Raw genomic sequence first — 19,089 nt, 5'->3', positions numbered from 1 at the left:
ACTCGATGACAGTAGTTTGTGCCACCATTCTTTTCCTCGATAGATATTTGTAAAACAATATAAATATATATATATATAAATAGAATATATTTGAAAACTACCAAATTATAGTTTTAAGTAATTTGATAAAACATCTATTACCTAAATGTTTCGTAGCTTGTTGGTTTAGTGGGGTAACGGGGCTGGTTGGTTGCGTTGCTGCTCACTCACCACTTTCCAGGTTCGAACCATTTGGGTACACATAATAATGATAATAATAATATTCCTTCATACCGAGGTATTTCAAAATACCTTTTTCTTACCCGATTATTTGTATTGAAATTTATACCAAATAACTCCGAAACACCCGAATCAAATCTCATGGAATTAATAATGACGTTTTTAGTATGACTTCTCTCAGGTATTTTACATTTATTTTGACATTGAAGTAATTTTATATTTTAAGACGTCACATCCTTTAGAATATTTTTATAAGAGAAATTAGCTCTAATAAATAAATATGAAAAAAAATGTCCCGAGTTATTTAATAATTAGAGATCCAGTATAAAAATAAACCAAATTAAATAATCATCTATGGACATGTCTATATTAATCATCTCCCACATGCTTCACTTTTATATACAAATACATATATATTATATATTAAAATTTTACAATTATGCTAATTATTATTATTATTTTCCGTTCGTTTGTTATATAAATGATTCTATAGGCCCATATGATTCCCGTGGGCCTAACATGGGCTCTCACCAGAAGAAGCAGCCCAAAAGGAGCAACATTTGGGCCCATTGAGCCCATGATGGGACTGCTCAAGGGACAGGATGGAATTCCATTTTTTTTAATATCATCACTGCCGAGGCAATGTGCAGCACATAAGCGAGATTGAAGAAAGACAAGAGAAAGAGAGAGAAACAGAAACAGCAACAGCAACAGCAACAGCAAAGAAGACGATCGCCATAGCCATTGCTCAGACGTCATTAAGCTCTGCTGCTCCAAACTTACTCAACCACGCGCTCTCTCTCGTAATGCCGAAAATTCCCTCACCTGAAACCCGATTATTCCTATAATTTTTTTCAGGTCATCGAGCCATCAAATTGATTGACACGATCGCAGCTTCAATTTCCTTTGGAGATCTGGTTTTTCTTCCATCGGATTAGCCTTCTTGTATTGTGGATAAGAATCTTCCTGTTCTCATTGTAAGTTTTCTTCTTCTTCATTTCCCCTTCCCTTCTTCATCTTCGTCTTCTGCTCCCATGCGTTTTGATTTATCAGTCATCAATTACAATCTTCGATTGTATGAGGGTATGTTCTTCGCCAGATCTTGTGATTAGAGATCGATTCTTCCACTTCTTCAGTCTCATATGTGCTTTCCTTTTCTCTGTATGGAGTTCTCTGAGAACTTGAGAAGGGGAGAGTTCCGGCAGAATCTGGATTAGTCGTCTGCTTCATTCCGTTTCCATAGTCGTTTCAATTGCAAATTTACAAATTTCTCTTTGTTTTCCCTTTGCAGGTATGGAGACGGAGGTGAGGAATCAGAATCAGAGAGGTTGTAAGCCTTTAGAACCGGAGGTGTTCTTACAGTGGGCAAAGAAGAAGCGACTGCGATGTGCTAGAATCAAAGACCCTGAGATCTCCGAGCGATTGTGCGGCGGTCTACGGAAGAAAATCGCATCTCGGGCCGATCGCTGTGTGGTTTCTGGTTCCGAGAAAGAAAGAACCCCACTCCAACCTAATCGCCTAACTAGGTCAGTCAGAAATTCACGCCTATTTCCTGTTCCACCACACTCTTTTTGATTCCCGAGAAAGCTGATTAAAAATAAATAAATAAATAAAAGGACGATTATGACTTTTCTCTCCTCTGTTAATTTCTGGTTTGGATGTTCCCATTCATTCATTATTTGTGTTTCTATGGGCTACTTGGGTTCATGTATTTGTGGTTGTGTTGTGTTCTTGGGTCTTTCTCCTCCTCCTCCTCCCCCAGCTACCAAAGAGAGGGCAATTGAAGAGAGGTGTTTTCCCAGAAATTCGAGGTAAATCAATTGTGTGTGTTGTGGATCTGTTTGGTGACAGGAATTCTGAGGGCGTTACTACGCTGCGTAACGGTGCAGGCACATCCCCGTCGCCGGAGAAGGAGGACCGTTACTACGCCACCAGAGGATCCGCCGGCGCTGCTGTGGTGGATGAGAATGGAAGAATCTCAACCAACAGCAACGGCAACAGCAACAACAAGGCGGAGGAAAGAGGGTTTGTTTGGCCGAAGCTGTTTATAGCTCTGTCAAGCAAAGAAAAGGAGGAAGACTTCATGGCCATGAAGGGGTGCAAGCTCCCTCAAAGGCCCAAAAAGAGGGCCAAGATGATTCAGAGAAGCTTACTTGTAAGCAACTGCAACAACACCATATTTCCCCCCATTTTCCTATCGCCGTGTGTTTGTATGTATGTTTGTTTGTTGTTAATGGTTGTTTGTTTGTGGCAGCTGGTGAGCCCTGGGGCATGGCTGAGTGAAATGAGCCAAGAGAGATATGAAGTGAGGGAAAAAAAGAGTACAAAGAAGGTACATAACTTTGCTTGTTTCTTTCCCATCATCTCTGTTAAATGAAATTGCTTGTTTTTTCTTCTGGGTTGAAGTAGAAGTTGAAGAAAATGCCTTCCCTTTTCTTTTTGTTCGTGGGTTTTGAATTTACAGAGGCCAACTGGGTTGAAAGCCATGGGAAGCATGGAGACTGATTCAGAATGAATTTTTTTTTGGTTCTTTTGGGAAATGCTGAATTGAATGAAGAAGAGGAGATGGATAATCCCTCAGTCACAATCTCAATTTCAACCTCATCCTAAGGCTCTGCTTCTTCTGCTGTGCCCTTTTGGAGTTGTGGGTCAGAATTTGGTATTGGATTTGATGCTAAACAAGTCCAGTTTTGTGGGTTGGTTTAGTTTATTAGGCAGAGCCGCAAAAGCGATGAGTTGTTTACCAAATTAAAGAAAAAGTTGCTCTTTTTTTTTTTTTTGTATAAAATGTAATGTAAAAAAAGAAAACGATTGTTCTTTATAATGGAAGGTGAATTTTAAATTGGGTTCTGTATTGGGGGGTGATGATTATGACCCACCCAAATTGAAAAATGGTCCAGAATTAGTTACGGTGCAAATTTATTGTGTTTTTATTTTAAATTTGTTACTCAGATAATGTGAAAGTTTGAGTAAAAAGGGTTTGTTTTATGTTGGAAAGGTCAAATTTTGAGGGTAGAGAATATGAAGAAAATGGCCATTTCCTTCGCATATAAGAAATCAATAGTGGAAGGAAGAGTAAGAACAATTGAATGAACGAATAGCACAGAAATTGGCAATCATTATAATACAAATGAGAGACGGAGATGAAAAGGGTGGAGCTATGGAGTACAGGCACAGAGATGGGCAAATCACTTGTGCTGACATGGATTCCACCTCAGCTTTCTTCCCTTACGTGGCCGGATCCTATTGGTTACCAACGCTGCAACATTGAAGGGTGAAGGGTGAGTAAGGAATGTTCTTGGGTGTTGAATGAATCCAGCACGCCTACAGATACCCACCGTCAGTTCATTGTGTGTTTTAGCTGAGCCAAAACACCACAGCACATATCTCCCACGCATTTATACGCCCTTTGAAGAGGTCCATCTGCAGTTGCTAAGGAATAAATGGTTAGATTTGATAAAAGAGGTCCACAAACACCGTTTGCTTACGCCTCCATGATCGAGCCAGAAGCGTAATGCAGGCGAATTTTCTATTGGGGCCAATCCCCATCCCCATTTCCTCTTCCTCCTCTGCCATCAGTTTCTACTCCTCACTCATCGCCAATTCTCTTCGCCGCACTTACTCCTGCAACCCCTATTCCAAATCAACCAATCCCCTTCCTCGATCCACTCCCATCGTCGCTTCTTCGTCCACCGCCATTGACGGCGACCGCAACCATTACCAGGTACTCGGCGTCCCTCGCGCTGCCTCCTCCAAGGAGATCAAGAAAGCTTTTCGTCTGCTCGCTCGCAAGGTAACTCTATATTCAGATTCTCTTGATTCTTCGTGTTAGCTATACAATTTAATTGTTTGCGCTCTAGAATCTCACCGACTATAGAACAATGGTGGTATGTCGGACCAGTTTGGGAATATATTTGGTGTTTTGTATTTCGTTAAATTTAGGTTTTCCCTATATGCTGTAAGCTTGTATCAACACATGCCATGTTCTTGGTTGATTTAGAGAAAGGCTAAGGATGTAGATTGTAGTTTAGAAAAAGGGTTTTGGCTCAATATGGTTATCTGGATGATGTGGTAAATCCCGTGCTGGTCAATTTCTAAATCCAGACCATTGGGCTGTCTTGGAATTCTCAATATGCACTTGAACATAACTTCTCTCAAGTGCTTTCTGGTCACTCTCTCAAGAAAAAAGCAAAGAAGCTTTTGATATCAATTCTTTTGGTGTATTTGTGTGATATCCAACATTGGTTGGGGAGGAGAACGAAACACCCTTTATAAGAGTGTGGAAACCTTTCCTTAGCAAACGCGTTTTAAAGTCGTGAGGGGAAGCCTGAAAGGGAAAGCCTGGATCTGGGCCGTTACAATTTGGTTGGAAAGAATCAACAGATTATTCAATGGTAAATTCGGGTGTCACTCTTCTCAACCAAAGCAAGGTTGTGGGAGGTGAAAGTGCCCAAAGGAGCATGGTTCTTGCTTGGATAGTTACAAGTGTTAGGCTTTTTTTCTCCCCATCCTAATCAGTGGGGATTTGAAATATTCATTGTCTCAAATGTTTGCTTAGGCACTTTGTTCCAAATGTTCTATTGTGTGCCCCTGCTAATAATAGCCACCCACTTAATGTACTTTTATTATGAACTACAGTACCATCCCGATGTTAGCAAGGATTTGCGAGCTGCTGATGCCTTCAAGAGCATACGACATGCATATGAAGTGAGTATCTTCATACTGCAACTCCATTTTATAACTTTTTTTGTGATAGACACTATTTCATTTCACAATCCACAAATATTGATGAACACAAAAGCAAGCATGGTCTCATTATTTGAGGGTAGGAGAATATTATATGAACTAGGATGTCCTTCCTTTACCTCCAAGACCAATCACGCATTCAACGGCCAAATAGCTACAACTAGCTTGGACTGAATTAAGGAAGGTCAAGGAAGGAAAAATGAACAAAACCTCTATATGTGGTGGTGTTAAATGATGCTACTAGAAGAAAATGATGGAGCTTTTTGTTAGGTAATTTATTATTTTAATTTTTGCTAGCAAGGTTTATTTTAGGTGTTATTTTTATTTTATTATTTTGTTTATAGTTATATAGGACACCATACTCTAGGGTAGATTGTTCGTTTGGCCAATCAATTAAATATACTAGGTTTAAATGTTGGTTGTTTTTTGTTCTTGGGAATGAAACATTTTTAGATTTTAATGAGTCTTGTAGAGTGCTCAAATTCTGAGTAGGGAACTAGTTCTCTTTACGTCTTGGGTTCAATACAAGGTAATCTTGTCTAACTTTCCGCTGAGGTTGTGCTAAATTGATTTTGGGGGTTTTAGTATTTGTGAATTAGGGGTTCACATAGCCAAACGAAACCGTTCCTAATTTCAAATCATAAATACTAAAACCCTAGTGATACCCAAATGATATGAAAATCCTAGTAATTTGTAGTTAGGAACCCTTTAGTGACGTGAACCCCAGTTTACAGATACTAAAACCTCCCAAATCAATTGAACACAATCCCAAGGAGAGTTAGAGAAAGTTACCTTATGATAAAAAACCAAGAAATAAGGAGAACCAGTTCACTACTTAAGCTTTGAACACTTGTTGATCGGGCTTACCTGCAACCTTAGTTCGAGAACTACAAAGTGGTGATGAGACTCAGCCATCAAAATGTAGAACAGTTTTATTCACAAAAACAACCAATTATGTACAACATCTCATTTATCATTTAAACCTAGTACGTTTCGTTGATTAGCTAAAAGAGCAATCTACACCTAAGTATGATTTTCCACGTGACTCAAAATAATAATAATAATAATAATAATAATATAACAAAAGTCATACAATGACCCAAACATAAACACCTCAAATAAATCTTTCTAGCAAAAATTACAATAGTAGGCTTCGTAGCATAAAACTACATAATTTTCTTGTTGTAGCATTATCCTAATACCATGTATAGAGCTTTTGTTCTATTTTCCTTCCTTTTCCTCCTTTAATTGAATTCACTTTTGTTTGTATGTGGGAATCGAAAGCTAGTTGGAGTTGTTTGGTCCTTGAACGCGTGATTGGTCCTATAGTTAAAACAAGGATAACCTGATTCATATAAGAATATATGTTCTTAAGTTGGTAAAATAAGCTTTTGCTCACTGCTTAGTGGAAGAGTTTGGTTCCTACGATGTTTATTGAAGTAAGTTTCAATAATTTATTGATGTAAGAATGTCTTATGTTTTCCTTTTCCCTTGAATTTAATGATTTATGTTCACTGATTGGTGGAAGATGTTTGTGTTCTCCCGTGTTTATCGATGGTAAGTTGCAAGAATTCGATATTCTTTTGCGTTCTCCCTTCCTTGGGATTGCTGTATCTTTGGTATCTGGAAAAATGAATCCATAGATCTGTCAGTATGAACCTGTAAATCACTGGAGAAATTAAGCTTGAAACAAAATCTTTTCAGATGGAAACTCACTCTGCTAGTCACTCTAAAGATTTGATGTCATGTTTGGTTTATAACCAGAAGCCTGAACGTCTACTCTATGCTGACTTTCTGAACAGGTATTGGCTAATGAAGCGACAAGAGCTCAGTATGACCAAGCATTGAAGCTTCAAGAAAGTACTGACAGGCGATACAGAGGAAAGTGGTATTATAGTCCTGATTTTGAAGAAAGATCGAGAAGCTATAGATGGGCTGAACTGAAGCAAAAGAGACAGTATGAGAGAGATCAGAAATATTATAGATTCCAAGAGGATTTTTCCCACATTGATGAAGATGAGGAGGAGGAAGGAAGCAGCAGCAGCAGCGAACTCAGAAGCCCCTTTGTCGAAGTGCTGAAAACAACATTTTTGTCTTTGTTTCTACTTCAAACGTTCGGCTCCCAGTTGTCCCTCACCTTTAGCGGCCTGGTGGTGTTGTTCGACTGGAAGTTGGACGCGGGGTATAAGATGGGACATCTAGTGGCATGGCTGCTGGGTGGAAGAGCTGGTGTTTTACTAGCCATATGTCTCTCGTTTGCAAGCTGGGTGTGTGGGAAAAGTAGCAGCAGTGCAGTTGCTGTTGTGGTAGTGGCTATGTGGGTGGGATCCAATCTTGCAAGATATGCACCACTTCCTCAAGGGGCTGTTCTCACTCTTCTCTACATGTCCATCAAGCTTCAAGCTGATTTCAACTGAAGTTTAAACTTAGCTGCAACAGCTAAGGTGTACAAATGTGTCGTGTTCGAACCCTGCACATAATGTGGCGATGGATGAATATCTGTTGTTTTATTGATTCTCATAGCCTTGGGATCAAGGATTTAGGGGCCATTTGAGCAAGTTTATGTTTGTTTCTCCTTTTTTTAATGATAATCTTTCTTGATTCTAGGTGCATCCATTTTTTTTAAAAAAATTATATTCCTTTTAGACATGATTATTAAAATGTAAATTATGACCCATACAAAATAATCAATTAGGAATCTAGAATGTAATTTAAACAAGCTATAACAAGAGAATATTTCGATTGACGTTGCCAATTTTATATAAATAGTATTTCGACATTTCCATCGAGATTTTAAATATTTAATAAATGTATAATCATAATAATGTACTTAAATTATTATTATTATTATTTTTTTTTAAATTTAGATTTAGCATACACACGAGGTTGAGGAGTTTTGTAATATGATGAGTTTTAAATTAGGGCACATTCGGGAAGTGAGTTTGGTGAATAGAGCATTTCATTTGGTCCTAAAACCCTTCACTCCCTTCCGCCATACTCCAACTTACTGAACTTCTAGGGCTTTCTTGCTTCTCCTTCTCCCTCCATTGCATTCATTTACTCGCTCGCACTCCTGGGGTTTGACGTCTGCTCATCTCCTGTGCCATTTCCTGCCCCACCTCTAGTTTCTCACTCTCTAAGTTCAGGCTTTTCACAGGAATTCGAAGATGGGTTTCCAGCTGCCGTCTCATGGAATTCAATCCATGCTTAAAGAGGGTCACAAGCATCTCTCCGGCTTGGATGAGGCTGTTCTCAAGAACATTGACGCCTGCAAACAGCTCTCCACTATTACTCGAACATCTCTTGGTCCCAATGGTATGTTTCCTCTGATCTCAACCCCACTGCTCCTTTTTTCCCCATTTCGTTTCATATTATGTTATTTAGAGTTTTTTAGAACGAAAATGTGACGCACATTTGCGTCACCGGTTTTTTAGTATGATTTTTTTGTCGGTTTATCTTTGTACGCCAACTATGGGAGGGTATCGTTTCCCCTTCCAAGAGGCGAACTTTCTTTGAAGACAGACAGAGATACATTACATTGCAGATCGGACAATGAATCCAATCTGAACTGTAGGATTAACCTTGCAGTTATAAAGACAAAGGTTGGATAGGCGAGACAAATAATGGTTAAGTTTATTTGCAATTGTACGTCTGCTGTAATGAAAACATTTCAACTTCATTCTGAATTGAGCTATTTGTAAGTACCTGCATAGCTCAACTGAGATTCAAATCCCCCCGACCACCCACATATTTCAGTGCAATCAAAATTTTAGAAAGCCATCATGTATAAGAAAGCTCTATTGGTAATTTTTACTTAACATTTAAGGTTGGAGCTTAATGTAGAAATTTGCGAGAATAATTAAGACAATATTGTTCAAGGAGTGCTTCTATAGCCTCTGCTTTTAAATGTTTTCTTTCTAGAGTTTTTGTACTGTTTGAAATATATTCCAAACGTACTATCTATGTCAATGCCCTTATTCTTAAGTATCTTTTCTCAGGAATGAATAAGATGGTAATTAATCATCTAGACAAGCTTTTTATCACAAATGACGCTGCAACAATTGTTAATGAACTAGAGGTACAGCATCCTGCAGCCAAAATTTTGGTTTTAGCAGGTAAAGCTCAGCAAGAAGAAATTGGTGATGGAGCTAATCTAACAATTTCATTTGCCGGGGAGCTTTTACAAAACGCTGAAGAGCTCATCAGGATGGGTCTGCACCCTAGCGAAATAATCAGTGGCTACACGAAAGGAATCAATAAGGTTTCTCACTTTTACAATGGTTATGGAAAACATAGATGAAATTTTGTAACATGCCATTTTAATATCATGTCTTCACTTTGGTTCAGACTATTGAGGTTTTGAATGAACTAGTGGAGAAGGGTTCAGAGAACATGGATGTTCAAAACAAAGAGCAAGTTATTTCGCGAATGAAAGCTGCTGTTGCTAGCAAGCAATTTGGACAAGAAGATTTTATTTGTTCTCTAGTTGCTGATGTATATTTTCCTACTCTTGTTACAATTGAGTAATTATCCTGTAAATCCTTTCCTTGCCAATTTATGAATACATTTTTTCTGTGTTGCAGGCATGCATTCAAGTATGTCCTAAGAATCCGCAAAATTTCAATGTGGACAATGTTCGAGTTGCAAAGTTATTAGGAGGTGGGTTGCATAATTCTTCAGTAGTGCGCGGCATGGTCTTGAAAAGTGATGCTGTGGGAAGTATAAAGCGAATTGAGAAGGCCAAGGTATGAACAACCATTTATTTACACTTCCATCATGATGAATGTGTTTCTTATGTACTTGCCTATTGTTGATTCATGTTCTTCTGCGAGGTTATACATGTTTTTCTTTTTAATTTAATTTATTTGTTCTTCATATGCTTACAACTGGTTTAATTATGTAATTATTACTGCTCGATGATGTGTTGTTCCCAGCTAATGTGCTAACCAAGATTAGATGGCAGTGATTCTCTTAGGATAAGTTTTGTTTCATGCAAAAAGAAGAAAAATGTTAGAGGATGTTAATAAAATCCTTGTTAATGGCATCCAGATCATTTCATCTTTAAGAAATGAAATTAGCATTTCTTAAATTCCAAGTGCTAATTCCTTCTGCTTGCAGAAATGAAATTTAAGAAGAAAGAGGAAAAAAGAATTAAGACTTTTATCTGCATCTGGGATAGCTGTGTTGTTATCTTTCGCTTCTACATTATGTGGTTTTAAATGTCAGCTGTATGCTTACATAAATTATATGATTAATGATAGGCTTGGCTATTTAAGTGGGTTTTTTGGGGGATGCTGTCTTGGTGATTGTGATAGATGATGAGGAATCTTCACCTGTTTTTAACGCTTTGGTTTTTGCAAAGTAAAATTGCTTGAATATTGGTTGCATTAAACTTTGATTTGTATTATAATTTTTTATAACTAAAAAGAATTTCAAACTCTTATTTTGTTGTACTTCTCAAATATTATTGTGAAATTATTTCTCCTAGTTATTTTGGCTTGATTTGCTTCAACATTTTTTTTATGAAGGTTGCTGTATTTGTTGGTGGCGTTGATACATCTGCAACAGAAACAAAAGGAACAGTACTGATTCACACTGCTGAGGAGGTAGATCTCAAAAATTTTTATACTATTTTTTAGTTTCAATTTTCCCATTTTCAAATGGTAATCTTGTACCAAGATATTCTTTTTGGGAAGTACTTGAAGATTTGGATTGCTTCCTTTGCCTTTGGCGTCTTTTGATATTTCTTTGACCCATAAGAGATGTTGTTTTATGATGACGGAGGAGATTTTGTTTCACCTTCCATTTCGGGAGAAGGGTTGAATTCTTCGGTATTTAGATTTTCTTTTTTTGGCTGTTTGAGAATTTTGCTTGAGAGGGACAGGAGAACTTCTAGGGGTGTTGATAGGTCTGGAAGGAGGTTCAGTCTATTGATATGTTTAATGCTTCTATTTAGGCATTCTCTTCTAGAAGTTTTATAATTCTTCTTCAGGTCTTATTCTTTTGAATTAGAACTCTTTTTGTATCTTTAGCTCATTTTTTGGCTGGCTTCATTGGTTGGGCTGCTTGTTTTGTAGGCACTTCTTATATATGTCATATCTCTCAGCTTGAATTTCCAATAAATAATGTATTAATCTAACTAGATGTCTCTTCGTTTATTTGAGGCAATTTTGGTTGGTAGTGGAGTAATCATGGAAAATAGAAAAGGAGTCCTGCTTCTTAGTGATATTTTTTTTTTTTGTTATTATTTTGATTGGAAATTATAAATCTTATTTTTGGATATTCTCTTGTTTTATTGCTTATAATTATCTTCTTGTTTTGCCTGGTTCAGATATTGTCCTACTTTTTCTTGATGAAAAAAATGGCATTCTTTCACTTTTGGGCTCTTTGTGAGGTTTTTGGTTGCAATTGCATTTGTATTTTTTTTTAATATCAATTTATCCACATGCTTATCAACTGTAGCTACAAAACTATGCAAAAACGGAGGAAGCTAAAGTTGAGGAGCTGATAAAAGCAGTTGCAGATTCAGGGGCTAAAGTAATTGTTAGTGGAGCAGCTGTTGGGGAAATGGCTCTACATTTCTGTGAGCGCTACAAGTATGTTGAGTTTTCCTTCTCTCTGTTGTTTTTTGGTCTCCAGTTAAGTTCTAAAAATGTGGTTGCTGAATAAAAATGCTATATTTCTTGTTCATTGCACTCATAGAAATGTACGTTTGATGTGCACTAGATTCTGTTGGGTGATGGAGGAAAAAGCGTTGTTCCATCTCTTTGTTTTACTGACTCCATATCAGGTTCAAGCATGTTTATAACTTTGTAATATATCCAAATCTATGTCTATGATACGGCTGTATGATTTTAGAATTTAAAATTAGTAGATAGGAATTTTTATGGTACTAATTTGCTTTGGTGATGCATGTTGGGAAGAGTTGGTTTGTGATGTGTTGGATATGGATGAACTATCAAGATTCAATCTTTCTTTCCCCTTCGATTCTTTCTTTAGTTTCATTTACTGTTGCACTGCAGGCTTATGGTGTTAAAAATTAGCTCAAAGTTTGAGTTGCGGAGATTTTGTCGCACAACTGGTGCTGTAGCCATGGTAAGCTTGTTCTGGCTTTTGCTATTGATAAAGTGAGATTGTTTTCTTCATTGCTATTGACATAGTTCCCCCACCCCCACCAAACGACAGTTGAAGCTTAGCCAGCCAAATCCAGATGACTTGGGTCACGTGGACTCTGTCTCAGTTGAAGAAATTGGTGGTGCTAGGGTATGTTGTCTGTATGAACTTAATTATTTTTATATTGTACAGTTTTTCATGATTGCCTCTTGATTTGTGGCACAATTACTAATTATTTTCCTTTGATATTGTATAATAGGTCACAGTTGTGAAGAATGAAGAGGGGGGTAACTCCATATCAACAGTTGTGTTACGAGGAAGTACCGATAGTATTCTGGATGATCTTGAACGGGCAATTGATGATGGAGTTAATACCTACAAAGTATTTCTCTGCATATGTACTGTTTGTTTTTTGGAATTATTTGGAGCTTGCGTAATGATTTTCTTTGTCAGGCAATGGCGAGGGACAGCCGAATAGTACCTGGTGCTGCTGCTACTGAAATTGAGTTGGCTAGAAGAGTGAAGGAGTTCTCTTTTAAAGAAACTGGGTATTTCTTTTTATTTTTTTTTTAAATTTAATATTGCACAAGTGAAGATCACTTTTTTTTACTATCGAACAGAATCGCTTCTTAACAGCATCATTTCTCTGGCAAGAAAAGGAAATTTTTTTACACAACTGACATAATCAGAGTGAATGCAAACTTGAGTCATGTAATGTCACGGGAAGTCATGTAATGCCAGCTCTAGATGTCCCATTTAACACGTTAATGTTTTCTAACTTTTCTTTTTGATTCAGATCAATGCATGTTTGTTCGTTGATTTGGTCAATGTGTTGAATTATTTCCTAGGGATGCTGAAATGAGGACTAGAGTCATTCTATTCTATTATTGAAGAAACACTGACGACTTTTCCTTTTGTCTGTAGATTGGATCAGTATGCCATTGCGAAATTTGCAGAAAGTTTTGAGATGGTACCAAAAACTCTTTCTGAAAATGCTGGGCTAAATGCAATGGAGATAATTTCCTCATTGTATGCTGAGCATGCATCCGGAACTACCAGAGTGGGTATAGACATGGAGGAAGGGACTTGCAAGGATGTTTCCACGATGAATATCTGGGATCTTCACATTACTAAGTCAGTTTTCATTCTCTTACAATGTGAAAAATTATGATTATTCTCAAGAAACTCTTAGTTCGGTGCTTCATACAATATATAATTGTGTATCTTTCTTGTAAAGTTGCATTTTTCTTAATTCTTACTTGTATATAATTATGTTACAAGATATAGTTAGTGCCTTGCTTATTTCGTAAGGTAGTCATCATTATACGATAAATCTGTCCTGTTAAATGCATGTTACTGGTGATGACTTCATTCTTGTTTTTTTTTTTTAAAAAAAGTCATTAGGGATGCTGCTAACTCATGATGACATGCGCTTTTGTCTGGCTTTTTTTCTTTTCTAGGTTATTTGCTCTTAAGTATGCCGCTGATGCTGCTTGTACTGTCCTTCGAGTCGACCAGGTACCCTTGTATTAATCTGCTGATGCTTGCTTGCATTGACATTTAATTTGTTAAGATCATATATATTTACATAGGACTGCTGAGACTCACAAGATCAACCTTCTAATATTTATTGACCTTGTTAAGTTTTAATCCTGGAAGGTTGCTTGCATAATACATGAATTTGAAGCAGGAGATAATGCGTAATGTATTTTTAAATATGTTTTGGACTGAACGTTATTATTCCACCCATGTTGCAGATTATAATGTCAAAACCAGCAGGAGGTCCCAGGAGAGGACAGCAGCCTGCAGGGATGGACGAGGACTAAATGCTGAATTGGGCTACATTATTATTTATCTTTAAGTTTTGATTAAGATACTAAAATGGTTTGTTTTATATATATATAAAAGAAGAGAGGGGTGGTGTTTCCATTGCATTTGGGGCTTGGTTGGGGAAATGTGGCTTTTTACGCGTGCCACTACTACTAGCAGGACTATTTCTTTTTAGTCACCGGTTTTGTCTGTTGGATAGATTGTACTGTTGATGATGTTGTTATAGTGAGGCCTCTTTTGTTTATGATACAATCAGAACGTGGTTATGCCAAGGGTAGCTTATTAGGTAGGTTTCTCAATTCCCATGTTTATTTGGATCGATTATTCAGGTGTGTTTCTATTCATTAATATTTGTCAAGAAATTTATGGAATTTTACTCTCAACTATGGACTCATTCTCTCGCTGACTTTCTTTTTAGCCTTTATTTGTTTTATGGAGTATTAGTGTTAGAATTTGATGAATTTGAGGGGAAAAAACATGTTTTTTGCATAGTTATCTTTTGTCGAAAGTTAGTAGAAAGCTTTTTTTTTTTTTTCTTGAGCTTTCTTATCGTCTTTCTTCGTTACCATTTACAATTCATCTTAGCAATTCACTCGGAGATTATTTAAATTAAAATTTTAAAATATTTAAATATAAGATGAACTCTTAAATAAATCATCGTAATTAAATTGAGTATAACGATCAACATTTTTTATTTGTATCTCTACAATATTCGTTAATTAAGACCTTTTTACCCTAAAAAAAAAAATATATATTTATATATATATAACAGGGAGAATTAAAGAAGAGCCGTTATGAGTGGATAAAGGGACCAAAATAGAACTCCAAAGGAAGACATTGGTGGGAGAGTAAGGTAAGGATGAGCTTAGGACACTCTTCTTCAACTCTGTGTGGAAGCCATTAATTCCTCCTCTTTATCTCTCAATCTCCCATGGCTTCTCTGGTTTGCCTTCCCCTCCCAAAGCTAAGCATTGTTAGGGCTTCTTCTTCTTCTTCTTCTTTTTCTTCTTCCCTCTCTCCTTCTGCAACTTCCCCTTTACCCGCCGATTCTCTCAACGACAAATTTGGCCGCAAGGGCATCCACTTCCACCAGTCTAATGGCATTCCCACCGTCGACCTCACCGTCCGCAACGGCAGCTCCTTACGCCTCCACATCTCCGATGCCCATATCACTTCCTACAAACCCAAAGTCTATTGGAAGGACGACGGCTTCGAGGAAGTTCTCTTCACTACTCCCGCCGCTAATGGCGGAAAAGGAGGAATTGGCCTTGTGATCAACGATGCGTCCAATTCAGCCTCTAAATCCTCTCTTCTTCCCACTTCTGATTGGACCGTCAAAGATGTCGATTCCGATGCCATTGATGCTCTCCAGGTATATCTAGCATATATCTAATATATCTTTGACGAAATTTTGCCTGGTTCTCTTTGGGCTTTGCTTCTTCATTTATTTATGATCTTTGCTGCTCAAGCGTTGAGTGAATTCATTTGTCTTGTTTTTCTCCTAATTATGCTGTGGGACTGCAGGAGCAGAAGCTACATTAATGATTTAAGTTAGTGTACCCCGTTGTCTACCTGGAATCTGAACTCTATTTTGTATTTGAATGGGTTGCACACTTTTGTTATATTATTGATATGATATTATTCACTTTGGACATAAACTCTCATGGTTTTGTTTTAGTTTCTCCAAAAGGCCTCGTACCAAATGAAGATAATGCTCTTTACTTATAAACTCATGATACTCCTCCTAATTAGCTGAGTGGGACTACTCCTTTCAATAATTTTCAACAATCCTCCCCTCGAACAAATTACACCATAGAGCCTCCCTTGAGGCCTTTGAAGCTCTCAAACAGCTTTTCCTTAATCGAGGCTCAACTCTTTTCTCTGGAGCCCTCAAATAAAGTACACCATTTATTCGACACTTCGAGGCTCACAATTTCTTTGTTTGACATTCGAGGATTCTATGGACATGACTAAATTATGGGCATGGCTCTGATACTATGTTAGGAATCACAAATCTCCACAATGTTTACTTTGAGCCTAAACTCTCATGACTTTACTTTTAGTTTTCCTAAAATGCCTCATACCAATGGAGATAGTGTTCCTTACTTTGTAAACCCATGATCTTCGTCTTAATTTCTTAATTAGCTAATGTGAGATACTTCTTTTAATAATCCTCAACAGATCTAACAAATCCTCCTTTGAAACGAGTATTCATTTGTCCACTCTCTATCATGATTCTACTATTTTCGTGATCCCTGGTTAAACGATTAGATGTGTGAGAGGTTTAAGAACTGTATTTCATGAATTTTAGGAGGTAGCAAGATTTGAATTGCATTGGAGTGTTATTGGGAAGCAGCTACGTTGTGGCGATCATATTAAATAATTTCTCCCTTCTGTCATATTATGTTTGGAACGTGATTTTGAGCTTGCGTAGTTATTGTTTTCATCTCTATATTGGTAATGATATCATCATTATACTAATTAAGATTTTGTTCTTCCTTCTCAACTCATAGTTTTCCTCACTCTAGTGCTAAGTAATGAAGGGTTGAATACATCTCATCTTTTGTTAAGACAGTGTACCAAGTTGTGCAAGTTGAATGCCTTTGTATGTGGAGGTTTCATTTTGTTTTCCCTGGCATGGTTTTGTTGCAGGTGGAGTTGAGCTGCAGTAGCAAGCAAATGGAGATTACTTACATTGTCACTCTCTATTCCGAAAGTATGGCGACGGCTGTGATTGTGAAGAACACGGGACCAAAGCTGTTGTCGCTAAACAGCGCAATACTGAGTCATTTCAAGTTCAAACGACGAGATGGGGCAGCAATCCAGGGGCTTGAAGGATGCTCCTACTGTTCTCTCCCCCCATTATCTTCCCCTTTTGAAATACTGTCTCCGACAGAAGCAATGAAGGCAGAGGACCCCGATTGGTTCTCGTTCGGCTCTGAGCCTCAAGAAAAGGCAGGTTCGTGGAGCCTCCAAGATGTGCCCTTTACCATCTTGAAGAACAAGTTCAGTAGAGTTTATGCCGCACCACCAGCAGAGAGGTCGAAGCCTGTATATCACACCACACCTTCGAAGTATGAGACTCTTGATCAGGTAAAGAAATAGCTACTGTATTGCATCACACATCTTTGAACATGTTTTTGGCATCGCTAAGTACTTTCTATTCAAGAACTTTACTTCTTACTTATCTTAAGAACTTTTTACTTCTTAATCTCTTTTGGCGAAGTACTTATAAGGGAAATATTTTGACGAAAAGCACTTATGTATTTCAGGGACGAGAGCTGTTCTTCAGGGTGATAAGAATGGGGTTCGAAGACATATACTTACAAAGCCCTGGTTCATTATCTGACAAGTTTGGCAAAGACTACTTCATATGCACTGGCCCTGCTTCCATGTTAGTTCCTGTCACAGTCAAACCTGGTGAACAATGGAGGGGCGCCCAAGTTATTGAGCATGATAACTTGTAATGTATTATTTCCTCTTTAATCTTCATATTTTTACCCAAATTCATTATCAAATGAACACCTGATCAAGTACAAGTAGCAGCTAAAATATTTACATATGCTCCTCTATTTTCGAGAACTTGGTGTACGAGCTTCTTTGTTTATACAATAAATCCACCGACTTCCCAATATGATATTACTAATCAGGATCAACAAGTTGGCTCTGTTTTGTTGTTGTCACGTTCTATTATAATATAGAGTCACTTGAATTTGTCAATCTCAACCTCCCGTGAGTACAATGGCTTCAGAATCAGGCCCTGCTATGGCTTCTCTGCCACTTCAGGATCGAGTGGTCATTGTAACCGGTGCCTCTCGGGGCATCGGCCGAGCCATCGCCTTTCACCTCGCTGCTCTTGGTGCCCGTATTGTTGTCAATTATGTGTCATCCTCGGCTAAAGCTGACCGTGTTGCTGCTGAGATCAATTCATCCTCGGCCACCATGAGTGGCCTACGAGCCATTGCCTGGCGGGCAGATGTGTCCGATCCAGAGCAAGTGAAGTCGCTGTTTGACACAGCCGAGCAGACATTTGGCGCCCAGGTCCATATCATGGTTAATTGTGCTGGAATTTCTGATCCTACTTACCCTTATATTGCTGATACTAAACTGGAGATTTTTGACCAGATTTTCAGGTCCCTCTTCTTCCTCTTTTATGAAATTTCATAGGAAAAATCTTTAAATCTCTTAATTCCATGGGAGGAGATTTTAGTTAAATCACCACAAGACGCAAAGCTTTAGAGGATAAGTTGTAAACTTGGGGTGAGTTCTATATGATTCAACAAGCAGTTATGCATATGAATTAGGGCGATTGTGTTTTTCAGTGTGAACACGAGAGGAAGTTTCCTGTGCTGCAGAGAAGCAGCAAACAGAGTGAAACGCGGCGGTGGGGGGCGGATAATACTGATTGAACACTAAGAAACAAAATTGTTACTGTTTTTTTTTTATCCTTTTAGTTAATAATTCAACAGACTCTGAATTACGAAAATGTAAATATTACTTTTTTTTAAAAAAATAAGGAGTATATGTCAATTTTTACCTGCGTAACCATTTTGGCTTTGTTTAGTTGTTATTATAATTATTATTATGTGGAAGTATATTTAATATAATCCATAAAATTGTCAATTACCAAGCCTGTAACACATATTATATATATATATATATATATATATATATATATATATATATATATATATATATAAATAAGATAATATAATAGAGGAATGGGGAAGCTTTTCTATCCCGCTTGTGGACATCTCATATAGACGAGGTCACTCTTAGAGTAAGGAGCAAGAACTTTCATTCTTAAAGTGTAACGGTCCAAATTTACTGCCAACAAATATTGTGCTTTTATTTTCGGGTTTCCTCTCAATGTTTTAAAACGCGTCGGTTAGAAAGAGGATTCTACACTGTTATAAAGATTGGTTTGTTCCCCTCTCCAATCGACGTGAGATCTTACAATCCAAGATTGGTTTGTTCCCCACTCCAATCAATGTGAGATCTTACAATCCACTCCCCTTTGGAGCCCAGCATCCTCGTTGGTACTCTCGTTCCCTTCTCCAATTGATGTGGGTACTCACAATCTACCTTCCTTCGTAACCCAATATCCTTGCTGGCACACCACCTAATTGCCACCTCCTTCAAGGCTCAGCTTGCTGGCACATGGGCTAGTGTCGGGCTCTG

General features: G+C 37.7%; 5 protein-coding genes across 6 annotated transcripts; all 5 read left to right on the top strand.

The window, feature by feature from the left end:
- Window positions 1-873: 873 nt before the first annotated feature.
- LOC111470755 lies at window positions 874-3,061 on the top strand. 2 transcript variants are annotated; one of them, XM_023116355.1, is made up of 5 exons: window positions 874-1,196; window positions 1,511-1,745; window positions 2,071-2,374; window positions 2,474-2,551; window positions 2,684-3,061. In XM_023116355.1, the coding sequence occupies exons 2-5, from the start codon at window positions 1,513-1,515 to the stop codon at window positions 2,732-2,734; spliced, it is 666 nt and encodes a 221-aa protein (XP_022972123.1). In that variant the 5' UTR covers window positions 874-1,196; window positions 1,511-1,512; the 3' UTR covers window positions 2,735-3,061. The 2 variants fall into 2 exon arrangements, with proteins under 2 accessions (XP_022972123.1, XP_022972122.1); XM_023116354.1 differs by having other exon boundaries at window positions 878-1,302.
- Window positions 3,062-3,233: 172 nt separating this feature from the next.
- LOC111470754 (dnaJ homolog subfamily C member 18) lies at window positions 3,234-7,571 on the top strand. Its single transcript, XM_023116353.1, has 3 exons — window positions 3,234-4,012; window positions 4,858-4,926; window positions 6,768-7,571. Exons 1-3 carry the CDS (start codon window positions 3,734-3,736, stop codon window positions 7,380-7,382), a joined length of 963 nt encoding a protein of 320 aa, XP_022972121.1. The 5' UTR covers window positions 3,234-3,733; the 3' UTR covers window positions 7,383-7,571.
- Window positions 7,572-7,883: 312 nt separating this feature from the next.
- On the top strand, window positions 7,884-14,226 carry LOC111470794 (T-complex protein 1 subunit theta-like). Its single transcript, XM_023116415.1, has 13 exons — window positions 7,884-8,280; window positions 8,964-9,226; window positions 9,313-9,459; window positions 9,549-9,710; window positions 10,494-10,571; window positions 11,428-11,561; window positions 11,988-12,060; window positions 12,151-12,228; window positions 12,338-12,460; window positions 12,532-12,626; window positions 13,003-13,212; window positions 13,539-13,596; window positions 13,836-14,226. The coding sequence occupies exons 1-13, from the start codon at window positions 8,133-8,135 to the stop codon at window positions 13,902-13,904; spliced, it is 1,638 nt and encodes a 545-aa protein (XP_022972183.1). The 5' UTR covers window positions 7,884-8,132; the 3' UTR covers window positions 13,905-14,226.
- A 480-nt stretch (window positions 14,227-14,706) lies between these two features.
- LOC111470832 (photosynthetic NDH subunit of subcomplex B 2, chloroplastic) lies at window positions 14,707-17,540 on the top strand. Its single transcript, XM_023116479.1, has 3 exons — window positions 14,707-15,280; window positions 16,561-17,001; window positions 17,181-17,540. Exons 1-3 carry the CDS (start codon window positions 14,840-14,842, stop codon window positions 17,373-17,375), a joined length of 1,077 nt encoding a protein of 358 aa, XP_022972247.1. The 5' UTR covers window positions 14,707-14,839; the 3' UTR covers window positions 17,376-17,540.
- An 84-nt stretch (window positions 17,541-17,624) lies between these two features.
- LOC111470837 (NADPH-dependent aldehyde reductase-like protein, chloroplastic) lies at window positions 17,625-18,444 on the top strand. Its single transcript, XM_023116483.1, has 2 exons — window positions 17,625-18,041; window positions 18,231-18,444. Exons 1-2 carry the CDS (start codon window positions 17,650-17,652, stop codon window positions 18,322-18,324), a joined length of 486 nt encoding a protein of 161 aa, XP_022972251.1. The 5' UTR covers window positions 17,625-17,649; the 3' UTR covers window positions 18,325-18,444.
- The last annotated feature ends 645 nt before the right edge of the window (window positions 18,445-19,089 follow it).

The sequence above is a fragment of the Cucurbita maxima genome, unplaced genomic scaffold, assembly GCF_002738345.1.
Source record: "Cucurbita maxima cultivar Rimu unplaced genomic scaffold, Cmax_1.0 Cma_Scf00047, whole genome shotgun sequence".
Lineage (NCBI taxonomy): Eukaryota > Viridiplantae > Streptophyta > Magnoliopsida > Cucurbitales > Cucurbitaceae > Cucurbita > Cucurbita maxima.
Note: the sequence above shows the minus strand (reverse complement) of the source record. Positions and strands in the feature narration are given on the sequence as shown.